The 21,820-nt window shown below is 45.0% G+C and overlaps 1 protein-coding gene across 4 annotated transcripts in view; it reads right to left on the bottom strand.

Moving 5' to 3' along the window:
* Window positions 1-21,820, bottom strand: part of RUNX1 (RUNX family transcription factor 1) — a 258,174-nt gene that overhangs the window by 53,559 nt on the left and 182,795 nt on the right. For all 4 annotated transcript variants that reach the window (XM_032276945.1, XM_032276947.1, XM_032276944.1 and 1 more), the window contains exon 6: window positions 13,207-13,311. In XM_032276945.1, the coding sequence (XP_032132836.1) occupies window positions 13,207-13,311 (105 nt within the window). The remainder of the gene's footprint in view (window positions 1-13,206; window positions 13,312-21,820) is intronic.

The following is a 21,820-nucleotide window of genomic DNA, read 5'->3' as shown; positions in this document are numbered from 1 at the left end:
TCCCGATTCAAAAGCTACACACCTCTGCCTGGGCCGTCTACCCTGAGTCTCTGCCTGTGGCTGGCTGACCTGGTGAGACCAGCCTCCCAGCTCCTCTCTGTTATACATGCAATAGGAGAGATGCCTTTTCAGTGAATGTTTTGAACTTTCCTCTCCTTTTAACTTCGTCAACAGTCCCTCTTCTGTGTGAACACTCTGGTGTGTCAAAGCAAAACATCAGCTCAGGGAGTCAGCCCTCGTAAACTGCCCGTCCTTCCCAGCCGGAGGGGAGCCGTGCCCCACTCCCTTCCCAGTCTCTTCCCCACCCCCAACTTTTTTTTTTAACCACTTCTGCTTCCTTCATTTTCTCAGCAGCTGCAGCGGATAGATATAGTAAAGCTACTGTATAGGATTTTGAAAGCAGGGTCTCTGAGAGCTTTCCAAACTCCATACAAGCCGGTTATTCTCTGCCTTGTTTTCTTTGGCTTCAGGTTAGTAACACAGAATGAGTCAAACAGTATTAACTTTCAATAGGGAAGTGGTGTGGTCAACCGAAGCTGTTTGCGGCTAGATTGTGAAGATAGGTAGGGCAGGTAATGCAGAACAGCCCATAATACTTCGAGGAGGCAGAGGAGGGAGGCGGCCCCGCTCAGAAACACTCCAACAATTAAGTCAACAGAACTCACACCATCTTTTTTTAGTTGGCCGAAGAATTAACACCAAGGTCTCTGACCCGCCAGCTTTGGGAAGTTGGCCGTGCTGGGGCTTGGACAATTGAGTACTTAGGGGGTTTAAAAATGCCTTTTTTTTTTTTAATGTTGCCAATGTCATGGGAACTCTAGTTAGGATGATTTGTTCCTACTTACAGCATGCCACTCTGGTGTGGACCTTCATTCATCTCTTTCCCCGGCCTGGTGTGTGAGTTGATCCTTTCTCCCTTCTTCCCCCTTTTCCCCCTGCCCCCTCCCCACCTTCCCAGTCACAATCTTTGTCTTCCCAGTTTGACAGGACACCCCAGTGGCCCCTGGCTCTTCTTCCTGGGGTTAGAAGATGGTGCTTAGAAAGAACAATTGCTCCTACAGACATCAAATGAAACGTTTAGAAGCTGATGAAAACCTTACAAATCATTACATCTCCTTTCCTTTTTCTTTCTGTAGACGACGAACCTGGGGGTCTAAGAGGAGACAGGAGCTGCTGAGACTCATTGAGCCAGGCAGGGCCAGACATAAGATCCACTGGCAGGCCCGCAGCCTCTCCACTAGGCCAGGCCGCTCCCTTGCCCAGGGCTCAAGATTCCTTTTAGAGTTCAACAGAGCAGCTCCCGAGAACAGACCAGCCCTCAAGACTCAAATTTCAGTGGTTTCCAGTACTTTCTCCCTGTACTCGGCTATCCATTTATTTTGAGACTGGCTGAATTATCCAAAGAATAGAACGGGTTTCGCTGAACCTGCTCCCAGCGGCATGTCAGCAAATGAACAGGACAGCAAGCTGGCCTCTGCAGCCGAGGAAGATTCTCACCTCCAAGCAGCTGCAGTTTTTGACTCGTCCTGGGAAACTGGCACTGAGACTCAGGGGTGTAACATTTCACCTCCCTGAAATCGAATCCAGAAATCTCAGGCGAGCAGCGTATATAAAAAGCCACAGGGGAATAAAGGAATACAGACTCAGCACTTTTAGGTGCTCTGAGCCTCTTCCCAAGCCTTCTAGCTCTGTGAGCCTTTCATTGAAAGAAAATGGAACAACAAAGTTTTAGAAGAAAAAAATGTATTTGGTCTTGCAAGAGAAAGATATATTCAAATAAAACTCAGTTCTCAACTGTTTGCTAAGGTTGCTTCTTTGGTTTCCAACATTTAAAAAGGGTATCTAGTTGTAGGCAGGGAAAACATTAGGATATTCTAATGGCAAAAGGTACAATTTCTAAAAGTATGGATTCACAGTGGGGGTTGATTTAAACGTTTCTATTTTTTCTCTATAATTTCTTCCCACCAATCCTGAAAGACATGATGAGATAAAAATCTACTTTCAAGAAATCAATTATTTTATTTTAAAATCCCAAAGATTTTAATATAGTACATGTAAAATCTATTATGATTATTCTATTTTTTTCAATGATCAAATTATATTTCTACTCTCTAATTGACAGACAACCTAAAAAGCACATTGACATATAGGATCTCAGTGTATCCTAAAGGACCCTGCGCAGTAGGCGGAACTCATAGTATTATTCCTATCTTGTGGATGACCCAGGGGAAGCTTCTAGAAGCTAAGTGCTTTGCAGGTCACACAACAGCATAGGTGCTTCATGTTAAGAAGCAGAACTGCATTTTGATAAAAACTTTATTTGGAAAAAGATCACCTCTCCCTTCGAGGAAGTAGGGGAACATGGTTAGCAAGCTTATGCTTCAATGAGGAATATATTTGTTGAAGCCAGTTCAGTGATGCAGTATTTGGAATTAATAATAGGTAGTATGGAAGGAAAAGAGAAAAAAGCCCTTATTGTACTGTATCGTGAGGGCCAAATCTGCCAAGTTGTTTTTTTAAGCAACTTGGCAATGGTAAATATTTAGCCCCCCTACTTGGACAGAATTCAATTTGTTTCCCCTGGTAAGATCTCTGGGACAAGGGCAAGGGGCTTACCTGTCCAGAGCACATGCTTTAGTAATAGCAGCTAATATTTAAGGGATACTTCTGTGCCCAGCATGGTGCTATGTCCTAACATGAATTACTTTATTCCATCTGCACAGTACTCCTAACACAGGGATATCATCTTCCTGGTTTTATACCCAAGGAGGCTGAGCATGGGGAGGTTAATCTGACCCTAAAGGGGAAGTCAGGCTGAATCAGGAAGCCAGCTTTGAAGCTTCACCGTCAGCCACTGTCCCAGCTTGCCTTTCAGGCTATCTCACTTAATCCTCACATCCCCCAGCAAGGGAGATATCATGCAGTCTATTCTACAGATGGGAAAACTGTGAAGCACAGTTTTAGACTTGAGGCCAAATTGGTCTGGTTCCAAACTCCTTTCTCACTCACTGAGGCCTTTTGAGCACGCTGGTTCACTTTTTTTTAAATTATAATTTTTGGGACGGAGTCTCGCTCTGTCACCCAGCCTGGAGTAGAGTGGTGAAATCTCGGCTCACTGCAACCTCCACCTCCCAGGTTCAAGTGATTCTCCTGGCTCAGCATCCCAAGTAGCTAGGAATACAGGCGTCTGCCACTATGCCTGGCTAATTTTTGTATTTTTAGTAGAGATGGGGTTTCACCATGTTGGCCAGGCTGGTCTCAAACTCCTGACCTTAGGTGATCTGCCCACCTCGGCCTCCCAAAGTGCTGGGATTACAGGTGTGAGTCACCACACCCAGCCCCCTGTTCACTTTTGAAACACTGGACTATGCCTGGCGAGCATTATCTGAGAGGCGTGTGGGATGTGGCTCTGTGTATTTCTCCTAGCTCCTTCAAATGAATGAACTGGAAATCTCATATAACCACTTCAAAGGTAAGTGAAAATAAGGTGGTACCAGGAACAAATTCAAAGGGCCATAAATGTATGTAGTATCGAGGAACTTATTTCAAATGTTTACTCTTTATTTTAAATAAGAAGAAGATGGCTTTTAAGCCATGGTGAACAAAAATAAATACAAAACCAAAGTATCAAATGTTCAACATTTCAGTATATGGAAGTACACTGAAAGACTTCAATAGCAGTCTGGGTTTTTGTCAATAATTGCTTTAACAGAAACTAGTATATGTATATCATGAAAGTACCAAACGAATGTACTGCCTTTGATTAACTTTATAGGGGTCTAGAGAGTTGGCAGGTTGATTCCACTGTGTTACTTTTTAAAAAGGCAAACAGAAAAGAACTTTGCTTTGGGTATATATATATATTTTAAGCTTGGCTTTCACCTATGAATGTGAATCCAGAATATTTGGCTATGCATGATAGCAAATTGTCCCACTGATACTGCATAATTTACATGTAGAAGTTGATGGAAATATACCACGTATAAATCATACTACAAAAAAGGCATTTCACATCCAACTAAATGTCAGTGCCTTGTGAAATGTCTGATAATGTACAGTAATAGATTATACCTGATTTTACCCCTTCTGTATTACCAACTTTTCATAATTAATACTTTGACAGCAAAAAAAACAAACCTTCTTTAAAACTTGCCTTTAAAGGAAAAGAATATGGAATGAACAGGAGAACACAGAAATTGCCAGTTAGCGCAAATGAATTTAAACACAAATATAGTGTAAGGGGGTAGCTTTTACTTAGTTAAGCTAAACTGGAATTATTATTATTACTATTATTATCTTCTTGGTGGTGGTAGTGGAGTTCCATGAGACCCAGTATATAAAATTCTTACTAATGCTTTTCCTAGTTACATGGCTTACAGGGAAAACAAACAAACAAACAAACAAAAAAACCAAGCCTTTAAGAAAACTCAAGGAGAAATTTTTGAAAATGAAAAATGGAAAGTGGCTAGGGTATGAAAAAAATTCTAAATCTATCTGAAAGCAGAGAAGCAGATGCATTATAATGTGCTGGGATGCTGCGACTGCCAACCGCAATCTATCTGCACGCTGTGGGTCCACCCAACCCCATGGGACACCTGCACCCAATGATAAGGCCTGACCATCCCGGGTGGGGGCTGCCCCATCAGACCCCCAAAAGTCACAGGCAGCAGATGGAGCTGCCTTGCAGACATGGAAAGGTCTCCAGTGCTGGTCATTGACTTAGGAAACTCAGTGGGTGGCTGGCCATGTTTCTGTGCCTGCAAAGCTTGGCTGCAACGAGAGATCCCGGGCACCCTTGGGAGATGCACTACATTTGTCTAGTACAAGAATTCCGACCCCAAGAGACTTGCCACATTTCATGTCAGTTTCTAGGACGGTGTGGAGGAGACTTTTGTAGCTGTGTCACGCCTCTACTGAACAGGACCCACGTGTTAGATCTTAAGCATTGACTTTTGATGTTACTCAGATGTGGTTTTCCTTCCTGACTTTTTCACAAAGTGCAACATTTGGGGGCAAGGCCGTGTTACCCATGAGAGACTTAGGGACAATGCCCAGAGTGTTTTTAGGGCCCATAAATATACCGAGAAAAAAAATTTTACTGGGTCTAAACACAAAACAAAATTGAGGAAAATAAATCAAAATTTATAAATGTTTAATTAAATGTCAAACAAAAGTGTGTATGTGGGGGAAACATTGTGGCAACTTCATGAATTTTTAAATTTAGGAGCCACAGTTCTTTTTAGTTTAGAGTTTTCTCATTTCCAAATCTGAATCATACCTGCCCTCTTCTGAATATTATAGGGATGGTTCTAAGCCACAGAAGCGGCTGCATTCAGCTTTCCAGTGATGTGACTGTGGTACTGCCACTGTCCCCATTTCAGAGAGGCTCAGTCAAACCATCTGCTCCCCCAGGTATCGGCTCCTGCAGGGGGAGCAAGTGCCACAATGGAGATCTCAACCCCTAGTCTTGATTATATGTTGGTGGCAGAGAAGTCAGGGTCACTTAGAGCCAGAGAATTTCAGAACAAATTAGAAAGACCTTTAAAAAATTTACAGCAAAAAAAAAACAAAAACAAAAACAAAAACAAACATCTCATGTACCACCTGGGTGCAGTTGGATGTGTCTGATGTGATTTCTGATGACACTGCCCAGGGAAGAAGGCCTGGAGGCCTCTCTCCTCTAAGGGGCCCTGTTTATGGGAATGAACTTATGGCTTTATTTTGCTGACCATATTTTGTTACCCTTTTTGAGTGAGAACTAATTTAGAGATTATCTCTTCCCATTGCTTGGTTCAACAGGAAAGGAAAGTGAAGACGAAAGTATTTAAGATAATTACTCAGGTTCACACCCACTGGCCTGATGGCGCCAGTGTGAAAACCCGGGTCCCCAAATTCCGGATCCAGAAAACTTACACGTTTTAAGGTTAAGAAACAGAAGCCTAAACACAGACAGCATTTTTTTTTATGGCATGTCATATAATGAATTCTAACAAGGACTGCAAATATATTAGTTTAGATCCTGACCTCACTGGTGTGGCATTCAAAATAGTGATATGGTTTTGTAAGGGTCCAGATAGAAAGAGAAATTCGATGTAATGGTCTAAATTTCTTCCTTCTTCTCTGTCACCACGTTAGATTGAGAAGGTGTCTAGATAATTTCTTTGGGTTTTCATGGTACCTGGAAGGAACTCTTCTTCTCTTTCTTTCCATAGCAATACAAATACCATCTTAAAAAACCTCAGTGGCTTTTGTATAAGATAGGAAAAGTTACCAAGAATACTACAGGCCATGCCAGCTCACTCAGAGCTGCATCAGGGGGGTTATGCTGCTTCTGGGACAGAAGCCTATTCCCTTTAGGATCCTCTTATGTTCCCATTCACCCCAGGGGCCCTTTCAGACCTTAGCCTCCACTCCAGGGTCAAGGAAACCCACATGCATAAAAAATTCTTCTTGGTCTGCTTTGATACTACTAAAAATAATCAGCAGAAATACATTCTAAAATTTGCTGGAGACATTTAGGCACGATTATTATTACTGCTTTAAAAACTGCCTTTGCCAAGTCATCAGGTAGTTGAGGAGCTTAGCACAGAAGGAATTAAAGTATCAGGGGGAAGCTCCCCCAGAATTTTCAGCTTGGCCCGAAATGCCTTTCAAAACGGGGAGGAGGGGATATGAGTAAGCACAGCATTTTCCTCCTCTCTGAGCCTCTGCCTTGCTCCTGCGTTAGGTGGGAGGGAAGGAAGAATTACTTTCTAATTCCTGTGTGGATCAGGATTTCATCTAGAAAGAACTAAAGTCCAAGTCCAAATTTGACGAATTCAAGGGAAGAAGAATTAAGTAGCTCATTGTTCATTATCTGGAAAATACACTTGAAGCAATTCCCAGTAAGCAATGCAATTGTGGATTGGTAATTATAACCCCGAGATCACAGATCCATAAAACCATCTGACATTTTCATAACCATTTAAGAGCAAAGAGTGACACATCTTTTCATCCTCCCGATGGCTACATTCTGTGCACACGGGCCCTCTAGGAAACCCTTTGCTAAAGGGGGAACCAGACTTGGGCCGCTGTCCTGCAGGTCACTTCCCCCACTTTACCCATCTTTCCTGAAGGCCAACAACGGAGGAGGAGGTCTATGTTGTACAACACCCTGGGTTCAGGTCCCCATTCATGCCAGGTCCCCAAGTGGACCCTGGTGACAGAAGCAGAACCAACCACTGGCACCTGTGACCAGCATGGCCATGGCTGTGCATTATGAACTCCCGGGAGGAGTGGGAGAGGGGTGTGCCCTGCAGCCCTGCCGAGGGAAACGCTGACTCCCTCCTGTCAGTACAAAAACATGATGAATGCCAAAGCAACAGGGCTCTGCTTTCTTGAAGAAAACCATATGTGACCCAGAACTTTATTGATAAACTCTCCTAATAAAAAAATACAGGAATTACAGTACCACGAGGCTCAAATAGCAGCCAGTGCAGTTCTTAAAAACAGACACTGGCGTCAGTGCGTGCCAACGTCTGGACGCCTTACTTTACATTCTGGCTTACTAGTTGTGTGACCTTGGGCAAGGTATACAACTTATTTTTTCTTCAATTTCTCTGCCTGTTCTCTTGAAGATATACAAATCAATATGCGTGAAGCACTGTGAACAGTGTTTGGCAAATAACACTATCTAATGTTAGCTATTGCTATTATCAAGTATTTTTATGATTAAGAGAAAATAACATTGTGAACTAGGAGTTACTCAATCCTAAGAGCAATTATTTCTAGGTCCATTACCACCATAAGTTTACAGGTTGGTTCCTTTCTTCCTTCCCTTCTTCCCTCCTTGCTTTCTTCCCTCCTTTCCTCCCTCCCTCCTTCCTTCCTTCTTTCATTTTTTTTTTGAGACAGGGTCTCATTCTGTCATCTAGGCTAGAGTGCAGTGGCACCATCTCGGCTCACAGCAACCTCTGCCCTCTGGGTTTAACCGATTCTCCTGCCTGAAGCTCCTGAGGAGCTGGGACTACAGGTATGCAGCACTACACCAGGCTAACTTTTGTATTTTTTGGTAGAGACGGGGTTACCCTGTGTTGGCCAGGCTGATCTCCAGTTGCCTCAAATGATCCACCCACCTTGGCCTTCCAAAGTGCTGGGATTATAGGCCTGAGCCACGGTACCTGGCCTACAGGTGCCTTTCATCCAATTTCTGTTCTTCACTTGAAACACATTCTCCATATATAAAGATCCTATTTCTCACATTCATTTATATACAACAAGTTTGCTATATGCACTCAAAGTCATAGAAGAAAATGATATTCATATGGCATTATCTCAACCAAGTACTTTAAAAAGTAGCTGAGTAGGCCGGGCGCGGTGGCTCAAGCCTGTAATCCCAGCACTGTGGGAGGCCGAGGCGGGTGGATCACGAGGTCAAGAGATCAAGACCACCCTGGTCAACATGGTGAAACCCCGTCTCTACTAAAAATACCAAAAAAAAAAATTAGCTGGGCATGGTGGCGCGTGCCTATAATCCCAGCGACTCAGGAGGCTGAGGCAGGAGAATTGCCTGAACCCGGGAGGCGGAGGTTGCGTTGAGCCAAGATCACGCCATTGCACTCCAGCCTGGGTAACAAAAGCGAAACTCCTTCTCAAAAAAAAAAAAAAAAAAAAAAAAAAAAAAAAAAAAAAAAAAAAAAGTAGCTGAGTAATGAAGATTAGACACTTGGATCAACCTATTTTAACTATAATTCCCTGTAAAAACAAACCAGTCCACCAGAAGGCTGGTGCCCCAGGAAGCACTCTAGAGTTTATAAGTAAGGGCTCCACCTTGCTTTCCCTTATTGTGAACATCAAGAGCTCAAGCAGGACACAGTCACATGAAGGACTCCTTTAACCCGGGGATGGACCAAAGTTATCTCAGAAATGACCAATATATTCATTAACCTTTTTGGTTCTAAATTCAGCTTCTCAATGTAACAAATACCTGACCAGACAGGTAAAGGCTGCCCAATCCATACCACCAGGACCAGCACCCCAAGATGGGTCAGTTAGGGTCCCCATGCTCACTCTCCTCAGTCTCTCCTTGGGAAAATATCTTCCTCCATAGCAGTGAATGAAACAATTTCTACATTCAAATTATTTAGTGAAATCTCTGTAGAGAACATGCTTTGGGATCTCAATATTAGCATAGAGTCACCTAAAGTATAGCTGTGTGAGCTGAGAGATGGAATTTTTCATTAGATCCTAAAAATAAAAAACATACATTAAAAACAACTCTCAGACACATGTGGTAGCTCATGCCTTTAAGGTGGGCAGATCATTTGATGTCAAGAGTTCCAGACCAGGCTGGCCAACATGGTGAAATCCTGTCTCTACTAAAAATACAAAAAATTAGCTGAGTGTGGTAGCAGGCACCTATAGTCCCAGGACCTCCAGAGGTGGAGGAGGGAGAATTGCTTGAACCCGGGGGGTGTGGAGTTTGCAGTGAGCCAAAACCGTGCCACTGCACTCCAGCCTGGGAGACAGAGAAAGATGCTGTCTCAAAAACAAACAAACAAACACTCCCAAATATCCTTTTCTTGAAAAATCCTTTCACTGTGTCTTTTGTACTTAAGGAGGAGACACTCAATGTATCAACAAGCTACTAAGTGCTTTACCTGCTAACCAAAAACAGAGCCCATGTTGGTGCTGCTAAGAACCCACTCCAGGCAGAGAACACCTTCTGACGGTGCTCTTTCTCCGCGTTAAAGTTAATTTTTCAGCAATTAATAACTTCTATATTACTCTAAGGTATTTCTTAAAATCCTACGGCAGATGAGAAAAACAAGTTTTGATTTTCTAAGGGGCAGGTCCATTACTGAAACAAAAGACACTGTAAATTATCTTTGGCATATACTTTTTGCTACAGTGTCACCACTGAAAACCATGGAAGAGGGGAGAAACACATCAAGTTATCCCATTGGCATGACCCGCAGACGGGCTGTGGCACAGCTTCTCATTCTCAGTCCTTAACTTAATCAGCAGAGTGGCAGGACGAACAGCAGCTTGTCTATCCAAATACCAGGGCAAAATACTAACTGCTTTATTTAGTTAGGCTTGCACGCATACCTCAAGTCAAGGCTCCATGCCTGCCCTTCTTTAACAGACACAGCTGAGCCAAATGTGGCAGCCAATCATAAAAGCCAACTCCTCATTTTAAATGTGAGGATTCCGAGGCCAGGTCAAACAATCTATAAGAAATAGATGCTATACAGACAGTAAGGTATGGATGGAGAGATGAACAGATGAATGGACAGGTAGATGGATGAAGGACAGCACAGAAGTAGACATCAGGAATTCCTCATTCTGTTTCCGCTTCATCATCAACTATTTCTTTTAAAGCTAGGCAAACCATTTCATTTTTCTGGGGCTGATTTCTCTTACCTATGGGGTGATTATCCTAAAGGCTCTCTCAAGGCCCCTCCTAGCTCTCAAAGTCTTTGATACTATAAAACTATTGAATTTTCCAAAATGATTCAATCTGGTCTTGGCAATACCAGGGCCATTTTGCCAGGATTACCCAGAATTCATGGCACTGTAATCATGGAGGGGTCTTGGGAGGTCTTATTCATCCAGAGATCTGGCAACATGTGGGCATCCTGATTCACATGCAGTGTCCTGTCTTTATGTTACATTGGAAAGCAACTGTGAGCCAAGCTTACCATAGAGAAGTTCCCACCCTGAATGAAGACGTTCAAACAATAAGAAACCAGTATACTAAAATTAGCAGTGATGGCCCCTCTTCCTTCATAGGGCAAATAGAAAAGTCAGCATTACCCAAGCCACCCTGGGAGTCTGCGTGCACTTGACTTTTTTCTAGAAGTCGCTTGTGAAATGTGAGACTCTCTACCTGAGGCTATTGCACCTCTTTATATCAGACTTATACTTATTCCACACATTTAGTTTTTCCCCAGACCCCAAATTCCACTTGGCAGGGAAGACTGTGTAAAAATGGATGCCTCTTTGGTGCAAATCCCTTCTGTCTGCTCAGAGGGCGCTTCTCCATGTAACAACTGTTTTCTTAAGTTATAAAACAGCAGGGGCAGAGTAAACTGTATATACAGGCAGACCGTTACAATCACATAGACGTTTTTTCCCCCTTTGACTGCCAATTCTTAAAAGTCAGAGTAGCCACCATTTGTTTTCTGAAGCTCAGCCACTTTGTTATTTCTTTGAATGTTACAGGAAATGCTGGCGGTGAGGCGAAACCCAGCCTTCTTTATGCATGAGGAAATAACAGAAGTAAGGGTTATACCCAGGGTCACCTGGCCTCAGCTTCTTCAGGCTGGTAGGCATTTGAACTGCCCAAGAGATGGCTGTGGCTTCTATTTCTAAAGACAGTGATTCTATAGCCTCTTGAAGGAGCCCTTCTCTAAGTGCAATTACCCACAAACTTAACTTTCTTACACCTAACAACTGCCTCCCTCCCAGCCAGGCATCTTGTATAATTCAAGCCTGCTTCCTCTTTGGTCCTCTGTGGAGAACAAACTCACTTTGGTGTTTATGTTCTGTTTAATGCAGGATTACATTAATGTAGGAATGTCCAGGTTGACATTCCTACTCTGGAAGCCTAGAAGGAGATCATAGTCATTCCCTAGACCTGTGTGGTCCCGTCTGTGTCTATAACCTACTTCTCACCCATAAAGAAGAATCAGGGTCTGTTATCAAGCCCCAGAGTCTCTTGAGTCTAGACACGGCCAGAAAGTCTTGATCAGAAAAAGCTGAGAGGACCCTCTGGGGAAAAATGCACTCAGATGTGGAGGGAGTCACTGAGCCCAGCAAGCGGAAGGAGGGGATGCGGACAAGGAATGCCACATCCTGGGGGGCTGTCCCTGGTGGCCATGTTCTCTGCAGAGCTCCATCCATTCAGGGACTTTGGGAAAGTAGATGCAGTATGGGGAATGGTTCCAGAAGGCGATCCAAATGCCATGAGGTTGTGGCCAGGACCAGAGGGAAGGCTGCCAGAAAAGCTGCCGTGATGACAGGAAAGCCTGCAGAGAGCTGCCTTAGAAGCCCACCTAGAAGCCACCACGTGGAGAAGGTCAGCTAGAGGAGCCTGGAGCCACAGCCAGAGATGAAGACAGGGATGCCCTAATGCGGATCACTAACATTTCCTGCCTCCCTTCTCTGCATCAGGCACCTGGCATCATTGGGCTTGATCTTATAAGAAGCTGTCGTTATGATCTCCATTTCACAGAAGAGGAAAGCGAGGTTCAGCAAGGCTCTGTGACTCACTGAAGGCTTAAGAACTCCACTGGCTTGCCCATAAAGTCCAAATTCTTAACCTTTTCATTTTATGACCTGACCTCCCTGCATCTTGGCTTTTGGGGACAGTAGGAAGCGCTGTTTTTCAATATCCCTCACTCCAAGATGAGAGTGTATTAATTTTCCACCAGGGACCTGATACGGTTTGAAGACATCTGGATGCTGGGCGGGGGTGCTGGGCAGCTCCACAGACCTGGAACTGTAACCCAGCCTCAGATCCTGGGGAAGGGTGTGGTTCTGGAAAAGAGTGCTACTCTGGTGTTTACTCAAAGATAGTCATTAAGTCACTGTGAAGACATCTTTTCTGCAGACTAAACAACCTCACTCCTTTTTTAAAGAGCTTTCCTCACAGGAGCTATTTTTTGGTACTATCTTTCTGTATTTACTGTTTTTCTCCAGACATTCTTCTACCCTCCCACTCTCTATCTTAAACATGCCTGTAATAAGATTTTGATCTGTGCCATAGAAAGAAAAGGGTCATTTTCATAGTTTTCATCTCTGGCCCTCATGAATTAATAAAAAGCCAGGATAGATGGTAATTACTCCCTTGTGGTCCACTCTGACCCTCAGGCCTCTTTGGGCTGCCTCTGTGCCTGGCCCATCTTCCATTTACTGGTTGTTTCTGATCCTGTTGAACTTTACTGTATATTGAGGAAGTAGTCCTTAGTTTCATGCTGCCCTGAATGGCTGTAACATGCAGTTGAGTCAGCCTAATTTCCTTTTGCCCTCTAAAAGGATGCTTCGAAAAGAGCCCAGTGCGCAGAAACAAGCTTTGAGTAGCAAGAATGTTGACAATGCAACTTTTGACTTTACAGGGGCCTGACATCCCCCTGGGGGAAAGGTTGAACCCAAGGATTCTGAGACATGGTCCCTGAGTATACCAGCCTGGAGGGTGTACCAGCCCCAAGCGGGTGAACTTACTTCGCGGTTCTCGGGGCCCGTCCACTGTGATTTTGATGGCTCTGTGGTAGGTGGCAACTTGCGGTGGGTTTGTGAAGACAGTGATGGTCAGAGTGAAGCTTTTCCCTGTTGGGATACAATAGAGAACAAAAAAGAATGAGGTGGTGGCCTGATCATAGCTGTTGAACAACCAATCATTAATTTATGCTTTCCAGCCCTTCAGCACAAGTTGCCAGTTTTAACAACACTCCCGGGATTTTGGCTTAAATTCTGGAATGCACATTTATGATACTTGCATAGGTGTAACACTTCACATAGTTATATGGCTTTAATGTAATCATTAATAAACGATACAAGATCAAGAAAGATTGGGGTTTATTTTCTGTTAAGTCAAGATTTCAGGAAACCATAGAGTCAGACTGGCTGCTCTCCACCCCTGGTTCCTAACTTCCCTGCTCCCATCTTCCCCAATTATTTATAACTCAGAGCAAAGAAGAGTAGAAGAAGCCATATCCATCTTTCTCTTCTTACTTTGTTCTTTGAAGATTAGGAAAGATAGGATTTCTAAGTTTGAAGATGGGCTAAATTGGAATTATTCTCTCTATATTTTTAAAAGACTAAGTCTGGCTGATTTAAAATATTATTTGAAAATGTCAGATATTATTAGAGGTACTCATGGGATCCGCCAGAACAAAACTGATGACTCGTAAATGGACTTAAGCATATGTAACTGACAGACTGAGATTTGATAAGTACTAGTAATAAAAAACACACATAATTTCCATGTACACGTTTTATGTATATTTATAAAAGGTGAGAACATCTCCATTGCATATATTTACTAATCTAAAAACATTTCTTCTTGGTCAAGTGTTTCAGAGGATAAATCTGGCTGGCTGACCTTTGGTAAGTCACTAGACACCTCCATGCTCCTCAGTATTCTTACCTGGAAGATGGGTACATGCAAATTTTCCTACCTTAGAGAGTATTGTGGGAGATTAAATGAGTTACTATGAGTAACACTGTTAAAATAGTATCTGGCACATGGTATTCAAAGGTGTGTGTCTGTGTGTGTGTGTGTGTGTGCGCACACGTGCTATGTCTGCTTTATTTCTCTTCTCTGCTTCTCATGGGTCTAAAACAGGACCCTAACATTTGATTAAGTCTGATGTTCAATCTTCCTACATCAATACAGTAGTTCTTTAATCAACACAGTTTCTCCTGTTAATCACGTAGCACAAAGTGAAATCAAACGTAAATGAAAGGAAACCCAAACATGCCCATCCACTCCCTTACCTGCTCTAAAAACCATTCATTTTAAAACTCAATGACCTTTCCTCTCCAAGTTAGAAAGAGCAAATCATTTTCAACTGTCACACATGTCTTAACACAAAGGAAGGCCCCAGAAAAATTCTTAACGAAAATAAAATCTTTGGCCACAGCAAGCCACGATTCCTAATCATGAGAAACCTCTATCAAACACTCCCCAAGGATGTGGATTCTATCTGTATTAAAGTCTATAATAAAAAGAGCAATAGCAAGTACCAATTAGATAAAGAAGCCCGCTTTGCCTGCTGTGCCTTTATAACAACAGTCTCAGCTGACCTGTCTAGTAAACGAGGTGAGGATACTTCTGGGGAGTGATTTCCACTGGGTAGAGCATCAGGGGTGCCAGGTGGCTCTGCCTCCAAATCCATCTTTCCCATCAGCTAGCCTGTCACCGAATCCTAGAGATGAGTCTTGTTGGGCTTTGGGGATTTGCCAGCTTTTGGACATCCTTCAGATGCTACCAGCTAACATTCTGGATGCTTTCCTACCCTGGCATCTAGCTGAAGGAGAGGAGTGGGCAGAAGAGGCCTTGGCCAGGCCCAGCAAGCAGGGCACGTGATGTGACGTGGTGGAAGATGCTGCTGCAGAAGGAGGCACATCCTGAGGGCAACTGCCCATCTCACTGGGCAGTCTCTGGCTTTCCAAGATCAGATCCAGGAGCAAGGGCAGCCAGAGCCTGGGAGCAGCCACACCCGTGTGATCCACAGCTGGTCCTGCAAGCCTCATGATCAGCCTGTTCCCTTTCTGTCAAGAACCCACAAAGTTTATCACCTGTATCATCAAGACTGAATTCCAGAACCAGTTTGTAGGATCTTCTCACTAGTAAGACCCTGCCTGAGTAATTTCTCACTCACCCCCTCCCCTCCTCACACCTGACTCCCGATGCGCATCCTCCCAGTTCCACCCACAAGCCATGGCATTGAGACGCGGAGGTGTCCCTTCCTCCACCCACTTCACCAGCCGACCAGGGTTCCTTGCTGGGCTCTTCACTCCAGTCTTCCTGCCTTCAGCATTTGGCAACGGGCAGTTACTTGTTTTCCAGGCAGCCTTCCCTGATGACTACATTTTGCTTTATGGCTGTTTGCGCTGCCTCATAAATCATCCTTCACCTTTGATTATTTAGGGTGTCAGACTGAACAGGGTTTGTGGCTGTGCAGCCCTAGTCTCCCAGAGGGCAGGGTCCTTTTCTATACACCCACGTAGCCCTCACAGATACGTGGGAAAGGGTGTAAGTGGGAAAGGGCTTTAGGAGAGAAGGGGGATTTGAAAAAAATTTTTAAGACCCTGAAGGCACAGCTATAGATAATGCCATTGCCTCTGTCCTGAGTAGGTGTAGGGGTGCATGTGTGTGTATGAGAGACAGAGAGACAGAGAGATTGAGGTGGTTCTTTCAGCAAGAGAGTTACAGGTTTGAGAATCTAATACAAATGATTTAACTCTTCAGATCTCAGTTTTCTCATCAGCAAAATGAGGGGGTTCATGAATGCACGCAATGTGCCTTTCAACTCTCTGATTTCATCTTCCAAGAATGCAGCTGGCCTGGGATGCCCACAGCCACGTGTAGGTGGCAGATGCACGTGTGATTCTTCTGTTGCCTACAACTTTAGCATCTCAATGACTTCATAAAAATGCTGTATTCATTTCCTGGGGCTGCTGTAATAAATCATCACAAACTGGGTGGCTTAAAACCACGAAAGTCTAGACTTTCATGGTTCTGGTGGTCAGGAGTCCAAGATCAAGGTGGCAGCAGGGCCACACTCCCTGTGAAGGTTCTAGGGAGGACCTTGCCTCTTTCCAGCTTCACTTGGTGGCCAGTGTTCCTTGGCCTTTCCTGATGTGCAGCTGTAGCACTCCAACCTCTGCCTCTGTCTTCACACGACTGTCTTCCTACTGCGTGCCCACCCCTCCTTGTAAGGACCATCAGTCATTGGACTTAGGGCCCACCCAGGTCCAGTATGACTTTATCTTAACTTGATTACATCTGTAAAGACCCTAAGCCATATTTTGAGGTTCTAGGTGGACACACACTTTTTAGAGAACATTATTTAACTCAGTACAAATAGCCGCTGTCATAAAAGCTCCCATCATGGCTCTGCCAGTGACACTGGCTCTACAGTTACCTGTGTGTCTCACCCTCTGGAGCAGTCCTGCTCTGATGGTGGCTCTCCTACCACCACCCTATCCACGACTTCCCAAATGACAACAAAGAATGGTTGTGTTCATAATATTGGCATTTTTAAGTCATGTAGAACTTACAACTTTTTAAACATGTTCCCATATACTGTTTCATTTGGTTCTCACACCAATCTCGCGAAATAAACATGATGAATTTTATTGTTCTTGATGAATAGGTAGCAAAGCTAAGGCTCAGAGAGGTTAAGTAAATTTCCCAAAGTCACACAGCTTCGCTATATGGCAGAACCAATATCCTTGAGCTTTCTCCTCATTGTTCTTCTGGTTATTGTCCCTGAGGTCATAAATCTCTACCTGCAAACCCAGTAGCACCAGTACAAGGAATCCGGACTGGAGATACTTTATCCATGCCTACCACTGCCCCAAAAAGTAGAAGCTGCCCCTGTGATCCTAATGTACACATGGTACTCAGCCTGGGTTATAGTTCAAAAGCATTTTCTTACTGAGCTGCATTTGGACTTCTGGTGGTTGAGCATGACACCCCACCTGATCAACCACAGATGAATCTGTGTCACCAGGAGTAACACTTAATCAGAGTGAGTATTTGTGAAATCGTTGCTCATTATCTGAATTCTTATTATTTCATGCCCATCACTTTATGTGCAGTCACGAGATGTTTCCACCAAGCACGCACTAACAGGTGGGGTGTTTTGGCCAGTCACAGGGTTCACCAAGGAGGAGGGTTCTGGTATTCTCCCTCACAACAGGCTCTTCTTTACAGCTTTGGGTACAAGGACATTTGCTTATTATCTTATAGACAGAGTGGTGACTTCTTCACACATAGGTAACATTTTTCCACTGTGTGGAAAAATGCAGTGGAAAAAAAACTGCCTTACTTTCCTTTGTATTTTTCCAATGAGACCCAGCACAGCCTTGACACTGGGCTGCAGCCGGGCACACCTGACGGGACCCACATACTGTGCCCTCCACGTGGCCCTGCCCTCTCCATGGCCCCACCCCATGGCTGCTGAGACACGGCCCTTCTTGGCCAGCATCTGCAGAAGTGGGATCTGTGCCTCGGAGCACACATATTATGAGCCAAATTCCCTCATTAAAATGACCTATAGGCCTGGTATTTTAAGTACATGGGTGTGGAGAACGAAAGACTCTCAAGTGTTTTTCCCAGCGAGCTGCAGCCGGAATAGTGAGAAGTCGCAGGAGAGCAAGGGAGGGCAGATTGATTAAATAGCAACGGCTCCAAAATGGGCTTTTCGGGATCAAGCGCAGGGTTGGGAGGACGGGGCCGCTGCCGAGAGAACCAGTGTTCCTGCTGGTAGCCCAGAGCTCCAAGGCTCCCCGAAGCATTCAGTGGCCTTGGTATGGTGAGGCCAGCAGAAGCCTTGGTCAGTGCACAGATGGCCCCGGCACTGTCCCTGTGTGTGCTGCTGGAAGTCAGCAGCTCTTGGCTCCCGAGGGGGCCGCCACAGGGTCACCAGTGGCCTTTATGGGAGGAAGCCAAGGAAAGAGGTAAATGCCACATCCTTCCTTCTCCTGCTCACTGAACCCTGAGCACTGCAGCAGCCTCAGCTCCAGCCAGGGCCTGGGTTCCAGGAGGACCCTTCTTTAGAAAGAAGCACAAACACTTACACTGAATAAGAAGGTGGGAACAAAAAACAGGGGCGATGAGGTTTGTCTTGACGTAGGCTTGGAAGCAGTGAGAGAGAATTCCATATAAAATCCCATGAAGGTGGAAACACACAGAGGTGATTCATTCAGTGCGGACTCTCAAGCCAACCTACTTAGGTGCAAAACCTCGCTCTGCCACTTGCTAGCTGTGTGACCTAGGCAAGTTACTTGACCTCTCTGGGGCCTCAACTTTGTCATCTGTAAAAGGGAGTATTCCATCTCATAGCATTGTTCTGCAGCTTAAATGGAATGCTGAATATAAAAGCAGAGCACAGGGAAAGGTCTCAGTAAATGTCAGTGGAATGATCATGAAAGACATGATAAAGGTGATTCCGTGAAGACCAGAGCTGTGAGAGACCCTGTGAGAAGGAGCTGGGCGAGAAGTGGCATTGACGTCTGATGTGGGGAGGGGTGTGTGTATGTGTGTGTGTACGTGTGTGTGTGTGTATGTACGTGTGTGTGTGTGTGTTCAGCAGGTGATGCAGCTGCTACCAGGCCTAAGTGCAACTTGAACTTCAAGTTCAAGTTCACTCCTGCCCTGCCAGCTGGCGACCTTTATAAGGCACAACTGTGAGTGGCTGATACGCTGTGTAAACAAGCCAGGCCAGTGCTCCTCACAGCAACATGTGTCGTCTCCCTCGACGCCAGTGTGTCCATCCAAATGCCAGGACAAAATACTAACTGCTTTATTTAGTTGGGAAGAAGGTCATGGGGTAAGTCTTCCTGGACATCGCTGCCATGCCACACTCCCCAGGGCCAGGCAGCGGGGAGGCCCCAGGTTTAGGCTTGATTAGTCCTGACGTTGACGGCCCTGGGGCTGGTGAACTCTGACAGCCAATTGTGGTCAAATAAAGCCACGGCTGGAACCTGCAGTTCCGCATGGCCCGGCGCACTCTCCACTTCCTCACCACATCTGGGAAGTGGCTAAACCTCAGGATTGCTGCAGATGTGCACACTGCTCCCGAAGAGCTGAGGGTGGCCAGGAGGTTACAAAGCAAAAAGACGCGTAGCTCTGGGTCACTGGCTGCCCAGGTGGGAAGGGCATATTAAAAAGTGCAGCGAGTTCACATCACAGCAGAATCCCTCTACACCACCCCATGTCTGACGGTGGAGCCGCCACTCCGGCCGCCTCTGGTCCGGTCTGCGGGTATCCCCAGTCTACCTGCCTTGGCTCTGCTGGGGCTTCTGTTCCTGTCACTCTCTTTAGTGTAGGTCTGGATGCATGAGTCATCTTCTCCTTTTTGGGACAGTTTCAGGGGATGTAAAACTTGCTGTTTGTCACGAAAAGGAAGGCTGCAGACACAAAGGAGCCCTCTGCCCTGGGGGCTCAGTGTCCTTAGGAAATGCAATCACAACATTTTTCACTCGCTTCTCTATGTCTGCGGGAAAGCCAGTTGTGCCCAGAGCCTTGAAACGCCCAAAGAGTGAGAAAGGAAAAATAAAAGAAAAACACCGCAGCTTTTGAAAACCAAGAGAGTCAGTGAAACGGGCTTGAGTTCTGCTCTTTGCAAATTCAGGAAATCCCACAGATCCTGAAAGGTTGCAGGGAGATTTCTCCTTTCACAATAGATGGCTTTGGGTCTAATTTTAACGGTGGATAACCAAATATAAAAATTAACACGCTCTCAGATTCCGGGAGTCGTCTGCATTTGGCATATTTTTTATGAAGTATTTTTAATTTGGATTTCTCACTTTTCCACTGGAACTACCTAACGGCCAAATTCATGCTTACGCTCCTCTTCCATTTCCTTACCCAAACATTTACCACTATTTTTGACAGTGAAGCTGTATAATTAATTTATTTGGGGATTTCTGGACGGGGTACAAATCCTGCAACTTGCACATAATTTCCTGGTTCTCTAAACTGAATTGAATTAAGATGTCGGCGTATGGTATGCACTTCTGTACGCAGGGCTGGTATTTGCAGATTGCTCCATCCAGCCACACTCACATCACACAGGCGCAGTGCAGGCTTGAGGCCTAAGCTACCAGCACCAGGGCTACCCTCAAAAGTCAAACTGAAAATCACGTCCTTAGAATACAGAACTCAGTTTTCCATGGAAACAGCATTTGTTTGGAATTACGGGTTGTTTAAAAAACAGCTGTTTTACTTGAAGAAAATCGAAGACATGCAAAGCATTTTCTCTGGAGATGTTCTATGAAAATGAGTTGTTTAAGGAAAGAAACTCACTCATCTTTGTATCTTCTATTCTGAGGCAATAAAGAAAAGTTTGATAAATGAGCCCAGTGTGGTGACACAGGCCTGTAATCCCAGCACTCAGGGAGGCCAAGATGGGAGGGTCCCTGGAGCTCAAGGATTCAAGACCAGTCCAGGCAACATGGTGAAACCCCATCTCTACCAAAAATACAAAAAAAAAAAAAAAAAAAAAAAAATTAGCTGGGCTTGGTGTCACACACTTGTAGTCCCAGCTACTTCGGAGGCTTAGGCACAAGAATCACTTAAACCCAGGAGGTGGAGGTTGCAGTGAGCTGAGATTGTGCCACTGCACTCCAGCCTGGGTGACAGAGTGAGACCCTGTCTCAAAAAACCAATGAATCACTCTGTAAACTTTCAGTTTGATAGCCGGTCCTTTACAATATAAAGTTTCATTTGGAAGGCATAGCTTCCCTTTTCCAAGTCACAGTGTGCTGGGCTCAACTTCAGGCAGGGAAGAGCTCAGGCTTGCAAAAGGGGTATGGGGGCAGGCCTCTTTCTTTGGCAGAATATCACCTATCCCACAAAGCACCATAGTGTTCTCATGCAATTTTGCATTTCCTTTCCCCAGACTTCATTTTCTCTTTCTAATCTTCCTTTTCCTTTTGGTGTCACAGTTCCCTAGGATCTCAGCCTGGGAACCAAGTTTTAACCCACACACCCCAAGACCCTGAATTCACAGCCGCGAGACCAAGGTTACACCTGCTGGCCTGTGCTTACCCCAAGAAGAGCCACCAGGTTCACCAGCCTCCACTCATCTATCAGCCTGTATCTTTGAGCCAGGGTCACACAGGGCAGGTGACCAGAGTGACCTCCTAGGCCTTGCCTCATCCTGACTCTGATAGTGCCCCTAGCCGGGTGCCTCAAACACACAGCCCAAGGCCACATGGAGCTGCAGCAGGGAGGCCTCAGGCATGGACATTCTTCAGGGAAGGCAGCCTTCGGGGGGCGTCAGCTCCTGCTCACTAGCTGTGCAGCACCTGGTGCTGCAGGTAGGAAGAAGGGCAGGTGTGTGTGGTCAGAGAGTGAAGACGGGGAAGCCTGTGGCGAGCTTGAGGTGAGAGCTGACTTCTAGGTACAGTGCCATCTACCAAATGGGGTATTTGCAAGCTGGATATACACGTGTCTGCAGCTGCCTGAAAGGAGAGCTTTCAGTCGCTGGATGGGTCTCTAAGCTCCCAATACACCCTCAAAATGTCCTTTCTGTTCTTTAAACTGCAAGCCCAAGTATCTTTCCACAATTTGTATCTGGAGTCAGTTGTAAGTGGTTCT

The sequence above is a fragment of the Sapajus apella genome, unplaced genomic scaffold, assembly GCF_009761245.1.
Source record: "Sapajus apella isolate SASKATOON/1434 unplaced genomic scaffold, GSC_monkey_1.0 scaffold8, whole genome shotgun sequence".
NCBI classification, from domain to species: domain Eukaryota; kingdom Metazoa; phylum Chordata; class Mammalia; order Primates; family Cebidae; genus Sapajus; species Sapajus apella.
Note: the sequence above shows the minus strand (reverse complement) of the source record. Positions and strands in the feature narration are given on the sequence as shown.